The 20,656-nt window shown below is 42.0% G+C and overlaps 1 protein-coding gene across 1 annotated transcript; it reads left to right on the top strand.

Moving 5' to 3' along the window:
• Positions 1-47: 47 nt before the first annotated feature.
• asmt (acetylserotonin O-methyltransferase) lies at positions 48-15,093 on the top strand. Its single transcript, XM_046404972.1, has 8 exons — positions 48-763; positions 1,254-1,428; positions 1,703-1,832; positions 3,343-3,411; positions 6,257-6,375; positions 10,928-11,068; positions 12,825-12,947; positions 14,235-15,093. Exons 1-8 carry the CDS (start codon positions 662-664, stop codon positions 14,450-14,452), a joined length of 1,077 nt encoding a protein of 358 aa, XP_046260928.1. The 5' UTR covers positions 48-661; the 3' UTR covers positions 14,453-15,093.
• Positions 15,094-20,656: the final 5,563 nt, after the last annotated feature.

Below are 20,656 nucleotides of genomic sequence, written 5' to 3'. Positions count from 1 at the left end.
TGGGATTTTAGCACTGCGAAAGCGCTTTTTGTCCATTACTTTTCAAAAAGCCTTCGTCTGAAACAACTGCAGCCACGATCTGGGCAACTGGTGTCCAGCTGCCCTATCAGCATCTGTCACTTATCAGTGCGCATGTAATCTCATCAAGGCGCGTGACGTGACAGCCTGCGTCATTAGATCTGATGCTGCCATTAGTCTCCCAGCACGAGTGCAGTCAGGCCATATGGGGAAGAGACGGGGCAGCACATCAAAGTTTTGGTATTGCAGATCACTTTTTGGGGTCATGAAAACTGGGAACCATGTCTGGTATGAGAATGCACTGAATGAAAAGGCTCCATTTGAGTGTGTCTGAGTGTGACTGATAATGAACAAGGCCGCAGTGTATTGCCACAGAGTTGTTTCTTTGTCCAATGCAGACTGAGCCCCTGCTCTAATCTGGGTTATCTGGCTGTAATCCGCTTAGCCCACTGCTACTCTCACTGCTGCTGCTGCTGCTGCTGGGTGGGCACTTTGTGTAGTTTCAGTCTGGTTTTGACTTCTCTGCCATTCATACCTGTTGAACTGTCTCCCGAGCAGAACAAACTAGCAGGGAAGTTTGCTTTGCACGTAGAGGACCTTGGAGGACAGTCTGTCTTGGGGAGTCCTGTCCCAACCAACAGCCATGGCTGAATGCCAAGAGATGGGTCTGTCTGAGCGGAAACCTGCTGTGGACATGTACCCCAAAAAGATACTGGAGTATATGGAAGGCTTCCTCATCTCAAAGGTAATATACTCATGTAGTGCATACAGACTCACTGAGATGCACCTTGACAGTTTAAAAGTTATTAACAAAATAACATTTCACCTCTCCAGCATGGGGGTTTATTGAGTTAATAGAATTATTTATAGTTGTTATTGTAATAACATCAAACATGTCAAAGGCACAGGGATGTGGTTTCTTGAGAGATGAGAAGATAAGTCGTTTAACCCCTTAGTGAGTTAACATAAAATTAATTGTGAACTTTGTTTCTTCAGTTTAAAGTAATTCTTCAGGCAAAATTATACTCAAGTGTTGCATCTGAATCCTTTTTTTTTTTTTACCTCTGAAGACATAGACAATAACATTAGGATTGTAAACTAATCAGAAGGTGTGAAGAGGAAATTAAATGTGTGAACTAACGCGTCCCTGAGTAGTGTAAATATACCAATAAGATCATTTAATCTCAAGGAGATTTTCTGTTCTACTCTGCTTCGTCTCTCTTAAATTGACTCAGGTGGTTTTCTCCTCCTGCGAGCTGGGTGTGTTTGATGTATTGCTGGGTGCAGAGCGCCCCCTGTCTGCAGATGAGATCAGCCAAGCAGTTGGAGCCAGTCTGGACGGCACACAGAGACTGCTGGCAGCCTGTACTGGCCTGGAGCTCCTCAACACTCACCATGACAATGGACGAGGTCAGCACACACTCAGGCAATATGAACATGTCGCTCTAAATAACTTGGTCAGTTAAGTGTGTTACAATTTGTCTTATTTAAGTGTCTCACTATTTGTCTTATAATCAAATACTGATTGCATTGTCAGTTACTGCACTTATTGCACGCACGCCTTCCCCTGCTTGTGTCCTCGATGTCTGTCTCTCATGTCCACATAAAAGATGAAAGTCCGTCTTCACACATGCAGCGATTCATTCAGTCATCTCCTCCACCTCCCCCCGCCACCTGTGTTCAGTCCTTTACAGCAACACTGAGCAGGCTGGTGTCTACCTGACCCGCTCCAGTCCTTCGTCCCTCTACCAGTCCATCCAGTACAGTTCCAGGACCATCTACCTCTGCTGGCACTACCTGACCGATGCTGTCAGGTCAGTAGACTGAGCACAGACTCGTCCCTGCCTGCAGTTTGGACACAATTCCACAGTAGAAAGTCTTTATGCCACCTTCATGTCGGGGGGTCACCATCCATTGCAAGCTGTAACAAAATGACATTTTTGTGCACGTTCAACATGTTTGGTGCCACCATCATTAGTTTCCCCAGAGATTAGTTGATTAACCAATTAGCAATCAACAGAAAATTCATTGTTAACATTTTTGATTTATTCATCGTAAGTAATTTTCAAATTCAAGTTTTTCAGTAATGACATTAACCAAAATCTATTAATCTCTTGACAATTCAGAGTTGAATAGTGTAGGCTGTAAAACATCATAAAATAGTGAAAAATGCAATCACAGTTTCCTTAAGAACGAAATTATGTGCAGCCTACAGTCCAAAACCCAAAGAAGTCAGGGTGTTCATTTAAGATTACATAGCATTAATTTACCGTATGTTAACTTTTGTAAAACTCCCTTTTGTTGGGATGCGGGGCCATACAGTTTGTGCAATGATATCCAGGTACTATGGCTTCAAATGTCCATTCTGTAGGATTTAGTGGGATTTAGCAACTTTCAGAATTATGTTTTCATTAGCATATGATCTTTTTTTTTTTTTTTCACCTTAGAATGAGCCTTTTATTTCTAAAGAGAGAGCTGGTCCTCTTTCATGTTGCAATACCGTGTTACTACAGTAGCCGTGAACGGACAAACCAAACTCGGGTCCCAGACAGGAGCTGTGTAGCAGCCATTTTAGGGGAGTGAGACATGAACACTTGATTGTGTTCTTCAACCACACCGCTAGATGCACCTACATCCTACATACTGGACCTTTAGTATGTTAATAATACATTTTTTGTTCATTATTTTGTATAAGAACATCTGTTAATGACCGAAACATAATTGGGAAATGTAACGTGGGGACACAAAATGCTGCAGGGGAGGCAGCCCAAAAGGACAAGTAACAGTAAGCAATTAAATTTGTGCTTTGAAAGGCAAAGAGACAAAGAAAATGTAAATAATGCAGAAGTAGAATGTCATTCTATTACACAAGCGAGTCAAGAGTAGAACCATTCGCTGTGAGAAAATGCGGGTTTGATTTGTAGCGGATGTCGATTCCTGTGCTCCTCTTCTGTTTGAACAGCATCTCAGGATGGATTTTAGCCTCATTGTCATGTCTGAGGGAAGACAGCCAGCAGCTCTCACACAGGCTGACATGTGGAATCAGTCTACGAGAAGCACTGAAAACAGATAGCAGTAAAGATGATATGTAAATGATAAAGGCATCTGGATCTTTTTGTGTGTGTGTGTGTGTGGGGGGGGGGGAATTAAGCAATACAAACATGTCGATTGACCTAAAATAGAAAAAACATGATTGTGAATTCATGTCGACACACTTGATCTTTTTGTATTTTATCTAATTCAACAGAGGGATTTCAAGCAATGACCTGTCAGACTGTAATGCGGTTGTCAAATATGTTTATTTCTGTCTTTGTCTTGTTCTAGAGAGGGCAGAAACCAGTATGAAAAGGCTTTTGGAGTCAACTCAAAAGATCTGTTTGAAGCTCTCTACAGGTAAGGAGCTGCCCTGGCTTTGCTGAACACACACACACACACACACACACACACACACACACCATGGTTGAGTTTCCATCACATCTGGGTACATTACATAGAGTAACCTTAAAACAAGTCTTCGCCTTAAAATTTACTGATTTACATTACAGGAACTTGCATTTGTTTTCCAATGAAGAAAGCAAACTCCCACAATTTGATTGTCCTAACAGATTTTTGTCCTCACAAAGTGAGTAATACGAACACACACACACACACACACACAGAAAGAAGGAGAGAGAGATCAAACACACATCCTTGCTCATTTACATTCCATCCCTGTCTCTCTGTCTTATCCTGTCAGTCACTCTCTTCTCTCTTCCTCCTAAAAAACAGACTCATGGGATTTATTAGGAGGCAGGGAATGTGTGATGGAGAGAGAGAGAGAGACCGAGACAGAGGAAGAGAAAGACGGGGGGGGGGGGGGGGCGGGTGATGTGAGTGAGCATATCTGCTGTTGTCCTTGAGGTCTTCTGTGTTTATAGTATCCAGTGCCCAGAGTTTTAACGCTTCACTGATTTGCTGGTCAGCAGTTTGCAGGGGTCACGCGCTAAAAGTTTTACACTTAGCTCGCTAATAGAATTTGATCTTCCTGCCTGAGGCCCTGCACTGTAGAGGGCTGACAGTCCCGAAGGAACAAAGGCCATCAAAACTGAAACTTTGTAAAACACCCAACCCTTTCTTGTCCTTGTCAAAGCATGATTTGGAAAGCCAACGTTTCCAGTATAACTTTGCATCCAAACAATAAAACAGATGTGCAGATGTATAAATTTCCTGTTTTGCTGTGTTCACTTGCTTCACTTCAGCAGAAACTGAAAGAAGAAATTGTGAAAATGAACTGAATGTGCATTTTATGCTTCTATATGTTTATATCCTTATGTCATATCCTAAAAGCAGTTGATGATCTCGTAGAAAACTGCCTTATTGAAAAGAGATGTATCTGAAATTAAACATATTTGAAAAACGAAACATGCGCTCGAAACATAATATTCCCTCATGCGGATGAATTTGCAATTCAGCTTTAATTGATTGAAAATGAAAATATCCGGCAAGAAAAACTCCAACACCTGCACACAATTGACTTAATGCGGATTAGCAGTTGTTTGTCCCTGCTGATTTCCCCTGTGAATACTGTGGGTAAATTAGCAGGAGGAAACAACCACTGAAGTCATTCGCTGCATTCTTGGAGAGCTGTGGAAGGAGCAGGATGACTCAACACTGACTGGATGACTCAGACTCCTGTTTACTCATCACCATTTAACCAGCCATGTACCACACCTGAATAATTTAGAGTCATGTCCTGTCCACAGCTTGAATTCTCACACTCGAGAAAGCAGAAAAGATTTGGAGAAAAGAATTGTGTCCACAGTGCTGCTGTGGCCTCACAGCAAGAAGGTTCTGGATTTGAACCCTCAATCCAGATGGGGCCTCTCTGTGTGGTGTGTCTGTCAAAGTTTAGTTTAATTGGTGATTCTAACTTTCTGTGCATGTGTCAGCCTTATAGATAATAGATGGATGGAGAGCATGGATTTAGAGAAGGTTTGAGATTGTAAAAATGGAGGCATTGCATAAGGCATGGCGAGAAGTTTTAACCCTACAGCAGAGTGCTTTATATTCAAACTGAGTGGATGTGTCTGATTCATGTTTCTGTACCTGTAACATAGTAAAAGATTTGATGCTAAAATTGTTGTAATGTTTTACGTGATGTGGTTGTTGGGGGGCATTTGATAACTTATGTCTAAAATGTTCACAAACGTAAGACGACATTGATGCCGTTTGGCCCCACAGTCATTTCGTCCTTTCACATCCAATGTAATCAGAAGCTGGAGTCCGCGTCAATGAGTCACTTTCAAAGTTCTTCGGGAGGTCACCGTGTCATCTGAAGTTGGTATCAGATGGCTGATCATAAGTTTGGATAAATAAAATCGGAGTGTTACAGAACTGAGTCAGTATGTGCATGTGCATGTGTGTGCGTGTACCCCCATGACAGGGCAAAGTGCTGAGTGATGAGGTGGAGATTCCTCAGAGCAGCAGCAGTCACCACAGGCTCTTTTGTTCTGCTGCGCCCTGTCTCAGACACACACACACACACACACTGTGTCGCCACAGGGAGGAAAGAGGAGGGGCACTGTGTGTGTGTGTGTTCATGGGGAGATGGACATCCAAACGGCCATTTCAGACGTTGAGCTAAAATCCATACATGTGAAAGTCATGACAGGACACTAATATTAACCTTTTAAAATGCGTGCGGTTATCCTGTTGCTCTCCTTCCATGTAGCATATTTATGCATGTTCGGATGGCAACATTTCACAGGACAAAAGTTGCTTCGATGATGTTACTGAGTGGCCACATCTCGGGGGCGTGCAGGCCTGTGAGGTGGGTTCTCTCTCGTCGCCACACTTCGTCCATCGTGTGTGATGGCTGCTGGTGGGGGAGCCTTGATGATTGACCGGTGTTCAGCTCAGCTCCTGCCAGGAGCAGCCCTCACTCTCCTGCTGTCAAATAGCGATGACAGAGATGGCACTTTGGGTAATTTGTGCTGGGCCTAATCAAGGACACCCTGTTAAAATGCCCCGTGTCTGCACGGAGGAGATGGATGAGAGGACGGGAGGGTCGGGAGATGTCTGAACAGAGCTTCCTCCTCTTTCCAGGGAACAGTGAGTGAAGAAGTATCTGTTGAACTCAGGGTAGCCAGAGGACAGGAACTTTTCCAAGACACACACGCACACACTCTGTGTAGGGATACAGCAGCACTTAAGTGAAAGAGAGGCTGTACTCACCACAGGCTTTTTGTTTGTTTGTTAGGTCTGATGAGGAAATGACCAAGTTCATGCAGTTAATGAACTCCATTTGGAACATCTGTGGCAAAGATGTGGTCACAGCCTTCGACCTTTCCCCTTTCAAGGTAATCTGCGACCTTGGAGGTAAGTGTGTGTGTGTGTGTGTGTGTGTGTGTGTGTGTGTGAGCGTGTGTTTATCAACTCATCACATCTGATTTCCATAAGGTCACGAGTTCACAGTCATTAACATTTAAAATTGTTGGAGTCATGTGTTAACTGAGACAGCTGGCTCAGCTGCACGCACACACATTCTTACAGTATGGTGTATGTGTGTGTGAGTGTGTGCCCAAAAATGCATAACACACAGTCAACTGTGACCTTTATTACAGCCCCCCCCCCCCCCCCACACACACACACATACCTTGCTGAGTTAATGACTCTTAGTAAATCAGTCAGGCTTCACAAGTGAAAGTCACCTCCACCTGCAGGTTTCCCGTATCCTGTCAGTTTTACCGCTGCCAAGTACTGACATCAGTGTGTCAGAAAAAATGTCAAGGGGTCACCAGCTGCTGCCTCTGCTGCATCTCTTTCTCTTGTCCTCCATTGGTGGCTTTCTTTTCCAGTGAAAATGTTGTGAATGAAAATAATAAGCGCTCACAAAAAGTTGGAGGCAACACAGTATGGGACCAGAAACAGTGACAGTGAATTCTGGGAGTAAAGAAATAAAATTTGGCATTGAAAAAAAAAAAAAACCCAAAAATTTACAGAAAAAGGAAACATTGGCACTGGAACATGCCATGGGGAAGAGGAGTTTGAAGGGAGGAGCAAAATGGGTGTGATTCGCATATCTGCTTATTAATAAGAGAAATATCAGTGTGGCTCCAATTAGCTGCAGACTAGCTTAACTTCCATCCGCTGTTCAACTGCCAAAGCTCTGAATGTAAAAGTAAAAGTGAACATGATCTCCGCAATGTGCATACGTACATACATACAACACACACACACACACACACACACACGGGGAGAAACGTTGTTTCACATAGCTACACAAGTGCATCTGCATTTTTCTCCATTTTAATTTTTTAAAAACTACAAGATTTGGGCTCACTTGAGCAAAGACACAGCAAGTGTTTCACTGTATCAACACCAGCTAACAGCCATAGGTGGCTGCTTCCTGCATGCAACACCTCAACTGACCACACGGGGGAGCTGTGAAGCCACTAAAAGCACATGCACTCACATACTCTCATTTGTAGACACAGACACACAACCAGGACGGTCTTCCTGCCTTTCCTCTCCTCTGCGACTTTCTCAGCATGGGGTTGTGTGTTCATGTTTATGCATTAAGGTGCTTCACCAGAAACGAGTGTGCATGTGGACAGCAGGAGTGTGAAAGCAGCGACTGTAGTGTCTTTCACAGAACACCTGTTGTGTCTGCGCACACCTGCTGCTCAGGTTCTCTGTCTCCGTCCAACTTTCTGCCAACTGGCTGGCAGGTCATCAGCCGATCCGCATTCAAACTCGTCTTCATTTATACAGTGAATGTATTTTGTTCTATACCCTCTGTATGTGTTAGGCCCTGCACTTAGATTTATTTAAATGTGACATTTAAAACACACTGTATGTTTAAAACGAATAATCAACTTAAAGGTTACTCCAGCTCTGGGGAAATTATATTCATGCTTCTGAAGCACAATGTTTTTGTTTTGTTTTTGTTTTGTTAAATGTAAATAGCCATCTGCTTCGTGCTGCTACATGTAACAAACTCGGTTGTGGAAGAAAAATGTATTCACATCATTTCCATTTACATGGGAGAATGTAAGGGTAAACAAGCAAAAAATACTATCAGTGCTCTAGATTCCTGATGTAAACACATTTTTTAACAGCCTCAAAAACGTAGAAAGAGCTTTCAGTTTTCAAATACTCGTTTTTAACACACAAGTGTTAAAGAACTGACACTCAGTTTGATAATGAGAACATAATGAGTTCTGTTGAGTCTCAGGGACTTGCAAGGGACAGAAAAAATGGCCCAAAGGTATATGCAGTATGAAACGGAGATATCCACAACTAGTATCCCTAATATGGATCAAGAATGGATCGTCAAATTCTGAATTTTACATTTCACAATCAGAATCAACTTATAAAGAATCTGACTCTGATTTTTAGGTTGCTCTCGATGTACCTGCACGCAGAATAATTTACAGGAATATAGAAATAGGCATGCAGCTAAAGACAGGTAAAAGATCTTTCACTGGATCCTTCCTGTGGGAAAATCTCCCAAACTGCATTACTTCATTTGTAATGCAGGCTTCATGTGAAAATTCCTCACACCCAAGTTGAGATAATCATAACTATATCTTCTGAATGCTGGCAAAGCTCCTCCAGAGCCACCAAAGTACGTTATAGAACTGTTTTCACAGGTTGAGGAATACTCTCCACTGGAAGTTAGCTGATCTTTGTGTGTGAAATCAGTGGAGTCTTCCTCAGAGTCTTCTTCTGAGGAACTGAATAAGTCAGAAGCCCTTGCTGACACATTACGGATGAAGAGCACGGACACGACCAGTGTTGCAAGAGAGCTACCCAAGCCCAAACGTACTTGAAGTGGAACCACCGACTTTTATGAAACACACACTACCATCGGTGCATTTAGATGAACAACAACCCAGTGGTCACACATATACACAAATAAATGTATTGCAGATAATGTACAGATGAACAGTCTGAAAACACAAAAAGAGAGATAAACATAACAATAATATACTTCAGTTATTACCAACTGTAACAATCACTAACACGAGCGGAGGATTTCATTAACAAACGGAGGCTGTCGGATTACCTCGAGGTCTTGTACTGCGTGTTGTGTTTGGTTTTGCTCCTCCTTGCTGCTCTTTGATTTTTCTCCTCTGCTGACCTCCTGTTTGATGTGAGAGCCAAATAATATCTGTAAGTGTGCGCGTGTGTGAGTGTGTGTATTTGTTTATGTGTGTGTGAAAAGATAAAGCCTTGTTAGTATACAGGCTGATACAATAGCAGCAGGTCATGCTAGGAGGAAGGCACTACTGAGCCTGATAGTTTGCCCTGCACACACACACATACACACACACACACACACAGAGGGAGAGAGAGAAAGAGAGAGAGAGAGAGAGAGACATGTCTGTCTGGCTTTGTACGTTTGCAAAGTGAGATCCTTTGATCCTGTATTCCACCTCACTGCCTTTCCATCACTCCTCCATTCATACGTTCCTCGTCTATCTGCCTCACACACTTTCTCTCTCACTCTGTTTTATATTCAGATTGCTTTATGAAGCATGAACACTGATAATAATCCTGCCAAAGCATCATGTTGAAATATTCATAGTTTAACATTAAATCCCTGTTTCCACCCTTGTGTGTCTGTGTGTGTGTGTGTGTGTGTGTGTGTTTTCATGTGCTCATTTAATTTCCTTATTTTTCACTCAAATCATCAGGTCTTCCTCGTGCCCTACAATGAATTACAGCTCTCTCTATGAGGACGGAAAGTAAAACAAGTCTATGGCCCTGCTAGCAGCGTCTTTCTGAGGATGAGCTAAATGCTAATGTCTGCTTGCTAACATACACAGGGTGATGAGGCTAGCAGCTGTCCTCAGGGGACCTAGAATGTCTGTACCAAAATTTGTTGCAGTCTAACCAATAGCTGTAAAGATCCATCCATCCATTTTCTATGCCGCTTATCCGTCAGGGTCACGGGGGAGCTGGAGCCTATCCCAGCTGACTACGGGCGAGAGGCGGGGTTCACCCTGGACTGGTCGCCAGTCAATCGCAGGGCCAACACACAAAGACAGACAACCACACACTCTCACACTCACACCTAGGGGCAATGTAGAGTAGCCAATTAACCTAATGTGCATGTTTTTGGTATTGTGGGAGGAAGCCGGAGAACCCGGAGAAAACCCACGCAGGCACAGGGAGAACATGCAAACTCCACATAGAAGGGCCCAGACCGGGATTCGAACCTGGAACCCTCTTGCTATGAGGCGACAGTGCTAACCACTGCATCACCGTGCCGCCCAGCTGTAAAGATATTTAAATAAAAAAACAAAAATGTCAGCCACATGGTGGCACTAGAGGAAAACTCATGGGACCATCAAAATAAGGGGGATTCCTTCTCGGGGGACCATGAATGCATGTTTCATGGGAATCCCTCTGACAGTTGTTGAGATATTCCAGTCTGTGCCAAAGTGGTGGAGCGACCGACCAGTGCTGGCTAAACAGGGATGAAATGCATTAAAATGTAATGATTCATATACAAATGCATGCGAAATCAGGTTTAGCCAGATAACAATCACATTGTGTGTGTTTGTGTTTGCTCTGCCTGATTTCTCTATAAAGTGTCTGAGTCACTCTAAATTCATTTCACTTCAGTCTGCTTTGTTGGCATGAACCACAGATGAACCATATTCCCAAAGCCGCCACATACAACTGAATGCAAATCATGCAAATAAATAATGGGTGTATACCTAAAAGCATCTGTTCCACTTGTGTGACTCTGTGTTGTGTTTGTGTGTGTGTGATGCACTACCTTGTTAATAAAGGTTGTGTGTATTCAGTGTGCTGTAACTAAATGTAATTCTCTCTCTCTCTCTCTCTCTCTCTCTCTCTCTCTCTCTCTCTCTCTCTCTCTCTCTCTCTTTCTCTTTCTCTCTCTTTCTCTCTCCAGGCTGCAGTGGAGCATTAGCCAAGCAATGCACGTCAGCCTACCCAGAATGCACTGTTACGATCTTTGACCTCCCCAAGGTGGTGCGTACGTCGAGGGAACACTTTGTCACTGAGGCTGACCAGAGAATAAGCTTCCATGAAGGTAAGGTCCTCACAACTGGGCAAAATCACTTAACATTTATATTAATATGCAGCCAGTGCATGTGTACTTAAACACACAATCATTATCACCATCATTGTCTTCGTCATATGCAAAAATGTACACTTTAAGTAAAAACTAACTGAATCCTCTAAGGGCCGATCAGTATCTAACTAATGTTAAACAACCACTGACTGTGTATAAAAACTATATACAACGTGAAGTCAAAGCATTTTGATCGCCCCCTGGTGGTTGGCTGCAATACGGGTCATAAACCCCACCCTCTTTTTGTTAGCAGAGGAGACACAGACCAAACTAAAAACTCAAACTACATGTCAAAGAAATTCTCAAACAAGGTTTCTGTCATTTTAGGTAGTTCTTATCACACAAATGTGTGTTGAAGTTTTCATTTTTCTGATAACTTTGGTTTAATTAGTTATTTGACACAATAAATAGGGCATTTCATGTCACAGTTGACAGCTGCACAACTCTGGCTCCGATATGGGACATTTTGGCTTAATTTTTGTACAGCGGAAGGAAGTACTGATGTGTCTTCCATATTTACATACAGTAAATGGATATTAACATGCCATCTGTATATGGATACATTACCTTAACATTAATCCTCACATTGACACCTGGTGTTAATAAGCATTCTGCCTGCATTGTGAATGAATCTCATTATGCAAATTGCATTAGCAGAGTTGCTGGGCTTGTCAACAAAAGTAGTACATTGCCAGGTGGAGGGAAGCTATATGGGCTGTACTCATTTTCACTTTGTCAAGGAAGGGTTCGTCTGTAAATTTTTTTGCTGGTTGCTTAAGATGGCAAGAAGAGGCAGCTGTGAGGAGTGGATTACACCTGGTTCAGATCTGTTCATATTGTGGTCTGACTGATCTGGTCACAGTCTGATATTAATGCCTTCTGTGTGCGTTCACGTGTTTTATTCTCATGCAGATAAGGTATCTAAATACATATTGAATGTGATTGCAAGGTATAAATGGGGAAGTGTTGTGAGAAAATAATTACAGGGTACACTACGGTTTGCCTGCAGTGGAGTTCAGTGTATGTATCGTACTCAGTTAATAAAAAATGGAGAACAATAAAAGCAGAATAAGACACTGCTGATGCTCTCATGCATGTTTCTCCATACTCCCACTGAGCTGCTGCTGCTGTTGGACTGAGTTATTGTGTAGAAAACTGGCAATTTATATCTCATGCAAAGTTCTCAGCAGCCTGTGATCGTGAAAACCCAGGGCGTAAATCAGTCCTCGACTTTCCTGCTGTTCCCATTGACATGATGATGCTGAACACAACATGAGCAGTAACACAGAAAAGCAAAACATGAAATACACTGATTTGACCCATATTTTGTTTTATATAGAACTTTTTGGATGTTATTTCCTATTTACTTAAAATATTGCGGTCATGCAGCTATAATGGAGAAAGCACAGACATGTAATTGAGGGGCGAACACATGCACTTTTGTTTATTCGGGGCTAATAAACAGCAGTAGTCTTGGATAGCAGATGGAAATATGTTGTTAGGTCATGCACTTTTGACATAATTTGATTATAACAGACATTGCTCCTTTTAGTTAATTATGTCAGAGTATGTAATCCACTTACAGAATCATTGTCTTAATAATGGTGTGCTTGTCAACATAATTAATAATTATGTGAAATAATTAAATCATGTAGCAGTATCCTAAGAATCCAGTGCATTTGAATTGTGTGTGTGTGTGTGTGTGTGTGTGAAGGGGACTTCTTCAAAGACCCCCTGCCAGAGGCTGACCTCTACATCCTCGCCAGAATCCTCCATGACTGGACCGACGAGTGTTGTGTAGAGCTGCTCAGCAGAGTCTACAGAGCCTGCAAACCAGGTCTGTGTGTGTGTGTGTCTGGTATGTGTGTGACGGGAAGACAAGTTCTTTTTTTTCTCCACTGTTTGAAATGAGATGGCAGATTGTATCCCACAATGCAGCTGATCCCAGAAAAATCTGTCCTTCTGACTTTGATCAAAGACAAACACACACACACACAAGCAACAACACTATCAGGAGGCAGAAAACCCTCTAATGTGTTTTTGTTTGTGTATTTGTGTGTGTGTGAGTGTGTACATAAAGACAAAGGAAAAAGTCAGGAGGAAAGTCTAGTTTTTTTTTTCCTGGACAGAGAATCCAACCTGTTGTGGTATGAAGGACTTTTTCAGATAAGTCATGCATTAGATCCATTCAACAGCAGATATGTTGCCCTATCACAGCAGTGAAAGCACAGGTGTTAGTGATGATGTCTTTGTTCCAGTCATTACAGCAGTTAACAATGGTGTTACGCCTGTGTTTGACAAACCAAAATGTCTGCTACCAAAAACGTAGCTTTGTAACTCCTGCTGAACACGTTCATAAACGCAAACCTGAATATTACTGATTGTTTCAAAATTTCTTAAAATATTGAAAAAAATCAAACTTTTTACAATGTGCTGGAGTAATTAATAGCAACTTGTGGCAAGTAGATGATGATGTGACTTCCATCCAATGACACTTCTGCTCAATGAGCAAACAAAAAATAGCGGCAGACAAAAATATCAGGTTTGTGTGGTGGAGCGATGAGACCGTAACATTCCTAAAATCAATACATGAAACAGAATTGCTTATTGATTTTTTGTCTTTTTTTTGTCTTTTTTGCATCTTTTTCTGTAATGGTGTTATAGCACCCGACTGTAGAATCGCTGCTACCTGCTGCTTATCGCAATAAACAAACTCCTAATAATCACATCATCCATAGTAGTAGATGGAGACATAGATTCAATCACATTTTCTTTTGTCAGTATTTTAGAAATCTGGTTAAAATTAGCAAATTTTGGATTGAACCCTGGCTTCAGCACACGTTAAGAAAAAACACTGAAACTACATTGGCCTGTCCAGTTTAGCTGATGATGATTTAAAGTAAACTGTGTTGATTGATATATACTGCGCTTATCGTTTTATTAATATCCAGTCTATGAAAAGTTAAACAGACCACAGTTACTTGAACAAAATTAGCCCTAGTTAGCATTCCCAGAAATCATGCCAAATCAATCAGAGACGGGGAGAAATAAACAAAGAGGGGCTGAAACAAAAAAAACGACAAAGGAACAAACAAATAAACAAAGCTTTTGGTCCATCCTGAAGGGGGCGCTGTGTTACTGGTGGAGGCGCTGCTTTATGAGGACGGCTCTGGCCCGCTAACGGTGCAGCTCTACTCTCTGAACATGCTGGTGCAAACGGAGGGCAGAGAGAGGACAGCTGCTCAGTACGCTGCCCTGCTGACTGCTGCCGGCTTCTCCGACATCCAGCACCGCCTCACTGGGAAGATCTACGATGCTGTGCTGGGACACAAAGAGACATAAGACAGACAGATAAGGGTACTCGAGTACCAGGACTGGAAGTTGAAAACAACCTAGATAAACTTTTTCTACAACTGTAGATTTCTTTTTAAGTTTCACCTGAAGTTTCTTCAAATAAAAAAAGTTTCTCACACTGTATGACAATACATCAGTGTTCTGCGTCTGCTTTTTCACTGACTCTGTATGACTCATGAAATATTCAGGCACAATTTTATGGCTGCTGAATTCTGCATATTGAATATTCTGGATTATAGTTCTTTATTTTAGTAAATTAAGGTAGATTGGTATCTTGGTTTATTTATAGGAACTAAAATAAAGTTCTTTGCTATGAACAATGCCTGCCCTCAAATCATCTGTTTGTAACAGACTCAAAGTTAAAAGAATATGAACTGCTCAACAACTCAAAATAACACTTCTGGTCAACTTTTAGGACCAGATGTGTGTTTTATTCACTTAGTGCCAGAATCAAGTGACAAGTACATGAAATCGTAGTCATCTTGGATTGATGTAGAAATGTTGGTCTCATTCTGGTCTCACAAATCCAACAACCACACAGTTCTATTAGTGTTCAATAGGCAGAAAACAATAATTAGGTTTGATAACATACTAATAATACTTAATATTTTCATTGGTCTCTTTCTATGATTGATGGTTAGATGGGGTTATTAAAATGTAATTAAAATGGCCAATTTTTCTGGCTACTGAGCAAAAAATTTTTTATTTTTATAAAAATAAACGTTAAATTACCTGCATCACAGCCCTGGCTTATTACACCATACACTGAGAAAACTGTGGCACTTTTTGAGGCCACTCACTCATTTTCTTTGGCTGCTGTTTTGGGCTAAAATGATAGTTAGCTTGTTAGTTAGCTATCACATTGCATGACATTAACTTCTGCAAAGGAGGAGTTTTTTTGTCTAATAAATAAACTCGAAAATTTAAAAGAAGGAAATATTCTTCCATCTGTTTCCATTACTGAACAAAAAAATGACAGCCTTACACCTTAGGAGTTCTAGTTCCCCTGTTGTACCAAACTAAGACAAGCTTAAAAGCCTCATTAACTCACAGTATAACACACTTCATTCAAACCTGACAGATACAAAATCACAAACCAAAATCGTACTGGGTGGTCTTCCCGCTATTTGAACAGTCACTAACACCGGTTTGGTTGACACAAACCAGTTTACATGCTGCTTTCCCATTCTGGTGATGACCGACTTTTGTCTTCTCCTGCTTCACGCCTCTCATTTCCCCTCCTGCCGTGACTTCATCAACTCTGGACTCTGTTGATCCTGGTTCTGTTGCCCGCGGTGTAAACACAACACTCCCCTGTGGCTCAGAGCTGTGGTCTGGGGAGACTCGAATCAGCTTAGACCCACTGGGTGTATAGCCCGCTCAGCTAACTGGTTAACAGCTCATAGCTACAGACAGAGGTGGCTACAGCAAAAAGTGTTGTGAGCAGTTAGTATTTTCTCTGATGATATGCTGCCCCCTGTTCATTTGGAGTGACCCCCCGACAGGTGGCCAATACTTACATATTCCACCTTTAAACAATCACTGTTCATTCATATCCCTTATTCCATTACTCTCTAGAGTCAGAGATAGAATGCATTGTGCATTATCCAACTGTGAAACTAAAAGGGCTGTTGCTATTTAAATAAACACCCTGAACATACTATAATGTTGTCAGCGATGCATATTTTGGCAGTAATTTTGTACCCAAGCCTGTTCGAAAATCTAGACGATCAAGTACGAGACTAAACCCGGTCTGGCCTGATTCTGCCGTAAATGCTTAATCATACATTGCAAAGGTCAACCCCTATTAGATGGTGTGCAGTGTGAGCTTCCAGTCTCATTGCTAAGAAGATGAACTTCCTTGCATATCTGTTCTCATCACTCAGTCCTAAGCCCCGTGTCTGGACTCGTCGCCTCTTACTGGTTTTAACAGCCTGGTAAAGCTGTCTTTGCACCGTGTTCTCTGTAATGACGGATGTGACTCAATAAATCTTCTTCACAATGGCTCGGCTCATCTTTGATTTCGCCCCTATCCTCTATTCCCTGCACAGGAAGTATTCAAAATGCAGATACCAGCCTTTTATTAAAACTCAGCCTGTCATTGTGCTCCACCTCTGATGTGACGCAGTTTGCTTGGAAACATTATTGAACTGATCAGCCTTACACTGCTTGTCAGAGAGAAAGTATTTGTGAATATGATATTCTGTCACATGAATACCAACTGTGATCTGTTTAAAAATGGGCCTGCCAAAAGATAATTACACAAAATATCAGCTGTCTGATTCTTTAGCTGAAAAAAAGAGATCATAATCAACCTTCAGACACCAATATTGTGTGAGCCCTGCTCTGCATTCAGAAGACTGTACCACCACTGTTCACTTCTATACACCCACTCATTCTCACTGCCCTCTCTATCCTCATCTCCCCTTCTTTTTCCTCACAGTAATTGTGAATTAATCATACATCAAAGTGCAACAAATTAGAACTGATGTCAAATCCTTGCGGACGGTTTTACAGAGAGTCTGCCTAATGAAGGGAAATGAAGTGCTGTGGCTGGAGACAGCTTGACCTGTGCAGAGACAGGGATAGTACCCAGTGCCATGGTGCAGGATTACCAATGTCACGGCAGTTAGCTAGAGCTGTGTACCTCTTGGTGCTGATGCTTTTGAGAAAAACATCTGCCCTTAGCACTTTGTTTAAATATGAGGATGAGTTAATGCAAATTTGCATCCATCCATCCATCGTCTTCCGCTTCATCCGGGACTGGGTCGCGGGGGCAGCAGCTTGAGCAGGGATGCCCAGACTTCCCTCTCCCCAGACACGTCCTCCAGCTCTTCTGGGTGGACCCCAAGGCGTTCCCAGGCCAGCGGAGTGACATAGTCCCTCCAGCGTGTCCTGGGTCTTCCTCGGGGCCTCCTCCTGGTGGGGCATGCCCGGAACTCCTCTCCAGGGGGGCATCCGAAACAGATGCCCGAGCCACCTCAACTGGTTCCTTTCGATGTGGAGGAGCAGCGGCTCTACTCTGAGCTCCTCCCGGGTGACAGAGCTCCTCACCCTATCCCTAAGGGAGCGCTCCGCCTACTCCCGGAGCACCTCCCACAGGATGCTGCAGGGAACACGGTCAAATCACAAAACACATGTGGACCGGTTGGGCAAACTCCCATGAACCCTCAAGTACCCTGTGGAGGGTATAGAGCTGGTCCAGTGTTCCACGACAAGGATGAAAACCGCATTGTTCCTCTTGGATCCGAGGTTTGACTATCGTCCGGATTCTCCTCTCCAGTACCCTGGAAAAGACTTTCCTGGGGAGGCTGAGGAGTGTGATCCCTCTGTAATTGGAGCACACCCTCCGGTCCCCCTTCTTAAAAAGAGGGACCACCACCCCGTTCTGCCAGTCCAAGGGCACTGTCCCCAACTGCCATGCGATGCTGAGTCGTGTCAACCAAGACAGCCTCACCAAATTTGCAATCATCCCTATAACCTGATTTAAATTTCCTGTAATAACTAATCCTCCCCTCACACTAAAACCAGTGTGGGTAAGAATGAGGTATTTAAGATTTTCTTTGTCTTAAGTGAAAAAAAAAAGTTTCTCCAGATGAAAGGATCCAACTGCCTTGTATTTTTAAGTTAAAGGACCCACTTGAAATCAACACTGTCAGATATTTTTCTGATTATTCATAGGAAATGTTTTCTTGATTTAGAAAGAAAAGCTGCTCAGGACACCAAGTCAAACGAATTAAAAAGCTGTGTAAAAGATTACAGCAGGGTGTTTCATTTGAAACTATTCAGTGAGGGGAAACTGCTTTTCAGTCACGATTTTGAAACAACAATTTAGTTTCTAGACTTCTTTATTGAAATCTTGATTTTTTTTCCCCACCGCTGTAGAAAATCAGCTGTAATTCTGTAAGAGTATCTTTTCAAGTACTTTTCCTCCTGCTTTTCGTCAATGATTTAGACTCGGGTCAGTCTTTTCCACTTCAGCAGAAAAAAGGTGCATACATTTCTCCTCTCTACTTTTCAGTTCCATTTACTGCTCCATCGCATGAGGTTATTATTGTGCTGGCCTCAGGTTCAACCTGAGTGGGTTTTATGGATGGTTCTAGAAAGTTAGAGCTATAAAAATAGGGAACTGTGATGGAGAAGGGGATAGATAGGTGAGCTGAGGACGTCCAGGCTCTTCTACTCTCCCTACGTTTTATGTGACTTGAGTCTGAGCTATGAAAACACAGAATCCAAAATAAAGCAAAGACAGCTGGTGTCTTTGTTTCCTAATGCTTTATGCTGCATGACATATAAGCACAATGTCCCCATTTTTATTCTATGCAGCAAGCATGCTTCCTGTCAACTATCAAACAAAGTTAAACCTACAAACTACTGCAAAATGCAGCGTTCTACATAAAGGTTACATCATGTGTTTGTGATTTTATTCCTACACATTTATTATCATATATGAAAGCACATCCCGCCTGCAGGAAATAGATAAAAGTGATGTGATGAAAACAAGAGCTCTCCTGAGGATCTCTTAATTATGGCACAGTAAGTAAAAATGATGACTTATGGCGATGTGTGTATGTGAGTGTGTGTTTCTTGCTGTGTGAGGGTTGATACACAGGTCTGTGTGAAAATAGCTTGTGTTCACCTTTTTTTGGGGTGTCATGTTGTACCATCACTGACGCTAACTATGAAATTAAAAATTAAAATATTGATATTTTAGACGCTTCTGTCCAGTTATTGTTACATACACACTCTCTCTCCACCTCCCTATCGTATTTTCAGTGTAAACCTTACGTCAAAAAGGACACAATAACAAATTTAAAGATGAATTTGACTGGTAGCGCTTTTTTTTTCTGAGAAATCTTTTGGCTGTGATAATCATATAGTGAGAAATCTGCTATCATCACAGCCCTAACCTGTGTGTCTATACCCACTTTTGTGTGTGTGTACACTCTTTGGGGACACTCTAAATCTGCTCCACAAGTCACGCACGCTTCCACCCTCAAGCTCCAGGATGCCACTTTAAGATAACAACTTGAGGGTATTTCAGGGAGCACACTCAGTTTATGCCCAGAGACTCTGTGTGTGTGTGTGCATGTGTGTGTATGTTTGTGAGTTTACTAGCTTACCCTGGCTCTTTTTGTCGATGTAGATATGTTTTCATTGTAAAGTCCTGAGCTGCTGAAATGAACAAAAGAGATGAACTGTCCTACACTTTTCGCTTTCAAAATATGTGCCTTAATTATTTGTCTTTAATGCTTCCTTAATCATTACATTCCATTTTCTAAAAATGGTCTATAATCCATAAGCTGATGTGACAGTCAGGGCGGTGGCCACAGCAAACTATCAGGTCTCACCATCAGACTGCTTACAAAAGCCGGTAAAACATTCTGAATTAAACACATTTTTCTGGAGCTGCTGACAGAAGGAGGCCCAGCTAACAAGTGAGCCATCTCGCTTTCGTGTGTAGAACTATTCGTCAACAGACTTCTTAATAACAAACAGATCTGACTTATGGCTTTGGCAGGTGGCCTTTCTGCCCTGCTGCAGGCCAAATGGCCTTGCCCTTAAAATTATGAAATTCCAGACCAGGTGACAACTGTTTTAATTAATAAAATGTACATTGTTCTACCACTTGACCAATTAATATTAAACCTATGGATTTATGAATGGAAGTTTTTCTTCATTGTCTCTCTGTCTAAAACCTATGAAACCTGTGTGATAAACAATTAAAAATGTCATGCATGCTTTAAGTAGTGTTCACATTATGTGTTTTCCTTGTCAGTTAATCCGTGTTTTCAAAATTTCTTCTGTGAATTTTATCTCCCAGTGTTGCTAAGTAACCTCAAAGATGGCATCCACAGTTTACCTTACCCAACATGACCTATTTATTTTGTATTTCAGTCACATGGTCTCGAACAAGCAACAGAATATGCGCTGCACAGACATATTTATAAGAGAAAAATAGCTCTATGTGGCTTAGAAAAAAAGTAGCAAACCAGTTTGGAGGAGAATAAGCTTGGCTGGGATGGAGACAGTGTCACTAGGACAACTACATTCAAACCTCAATTTGTTTTGTTGTGGCACAGCTGTATGTTAGAAAAAGTTACAGGCTGTGATGGTAGTGTTAGCTCAACAGTGAGATGAGGAGGAAGACTACGGATGAGTATAGCCATGGTTACGGGATCAAAACACACA

Source organism: Scatophagus argus, chromosome 11, assembly GCF_020382885.2.
Source record: "Scatophagus argus isolate fScaArg1 chromosome 11, fScaArg1.pri, whole genome shotgun sequence".
Taxonomy (NCBI): domain Eukaryota; kingdom Metazoa; phylum Chordata; class Actinopteri; family Scatophagidae; genus Scatophagus; species Scatophagus argus.
The sequence above is the reverse complement of the archived record's forward strand: the minus strand, read 5'-3'. Positions and strand labels throughout refer to the sequence as shown.

Coding starts and splice junctions, on each gene's coding strand:
- asmt (XM_046404972.1), top strand. CDS start 662: ATGGCTGAATGCCAAGAGATGGGTCTGTCTGAGCGGAAACCTGCTGTG. Junction 11,069..12,824: donor GAGAATAAGCTTCCATGAAG/GTAAGGTCCTCA, acceptor GTGTGTGTGAAG/GGGACTTCTTCAAAGACCCC. Junction 12,948..14,234: donor CTACAGAGCCTGCAAACCAG/GTCTGTGTGTGT, acceptor TCCATCCTGAAG/GGGGCGCTGTGTTACTGGTG.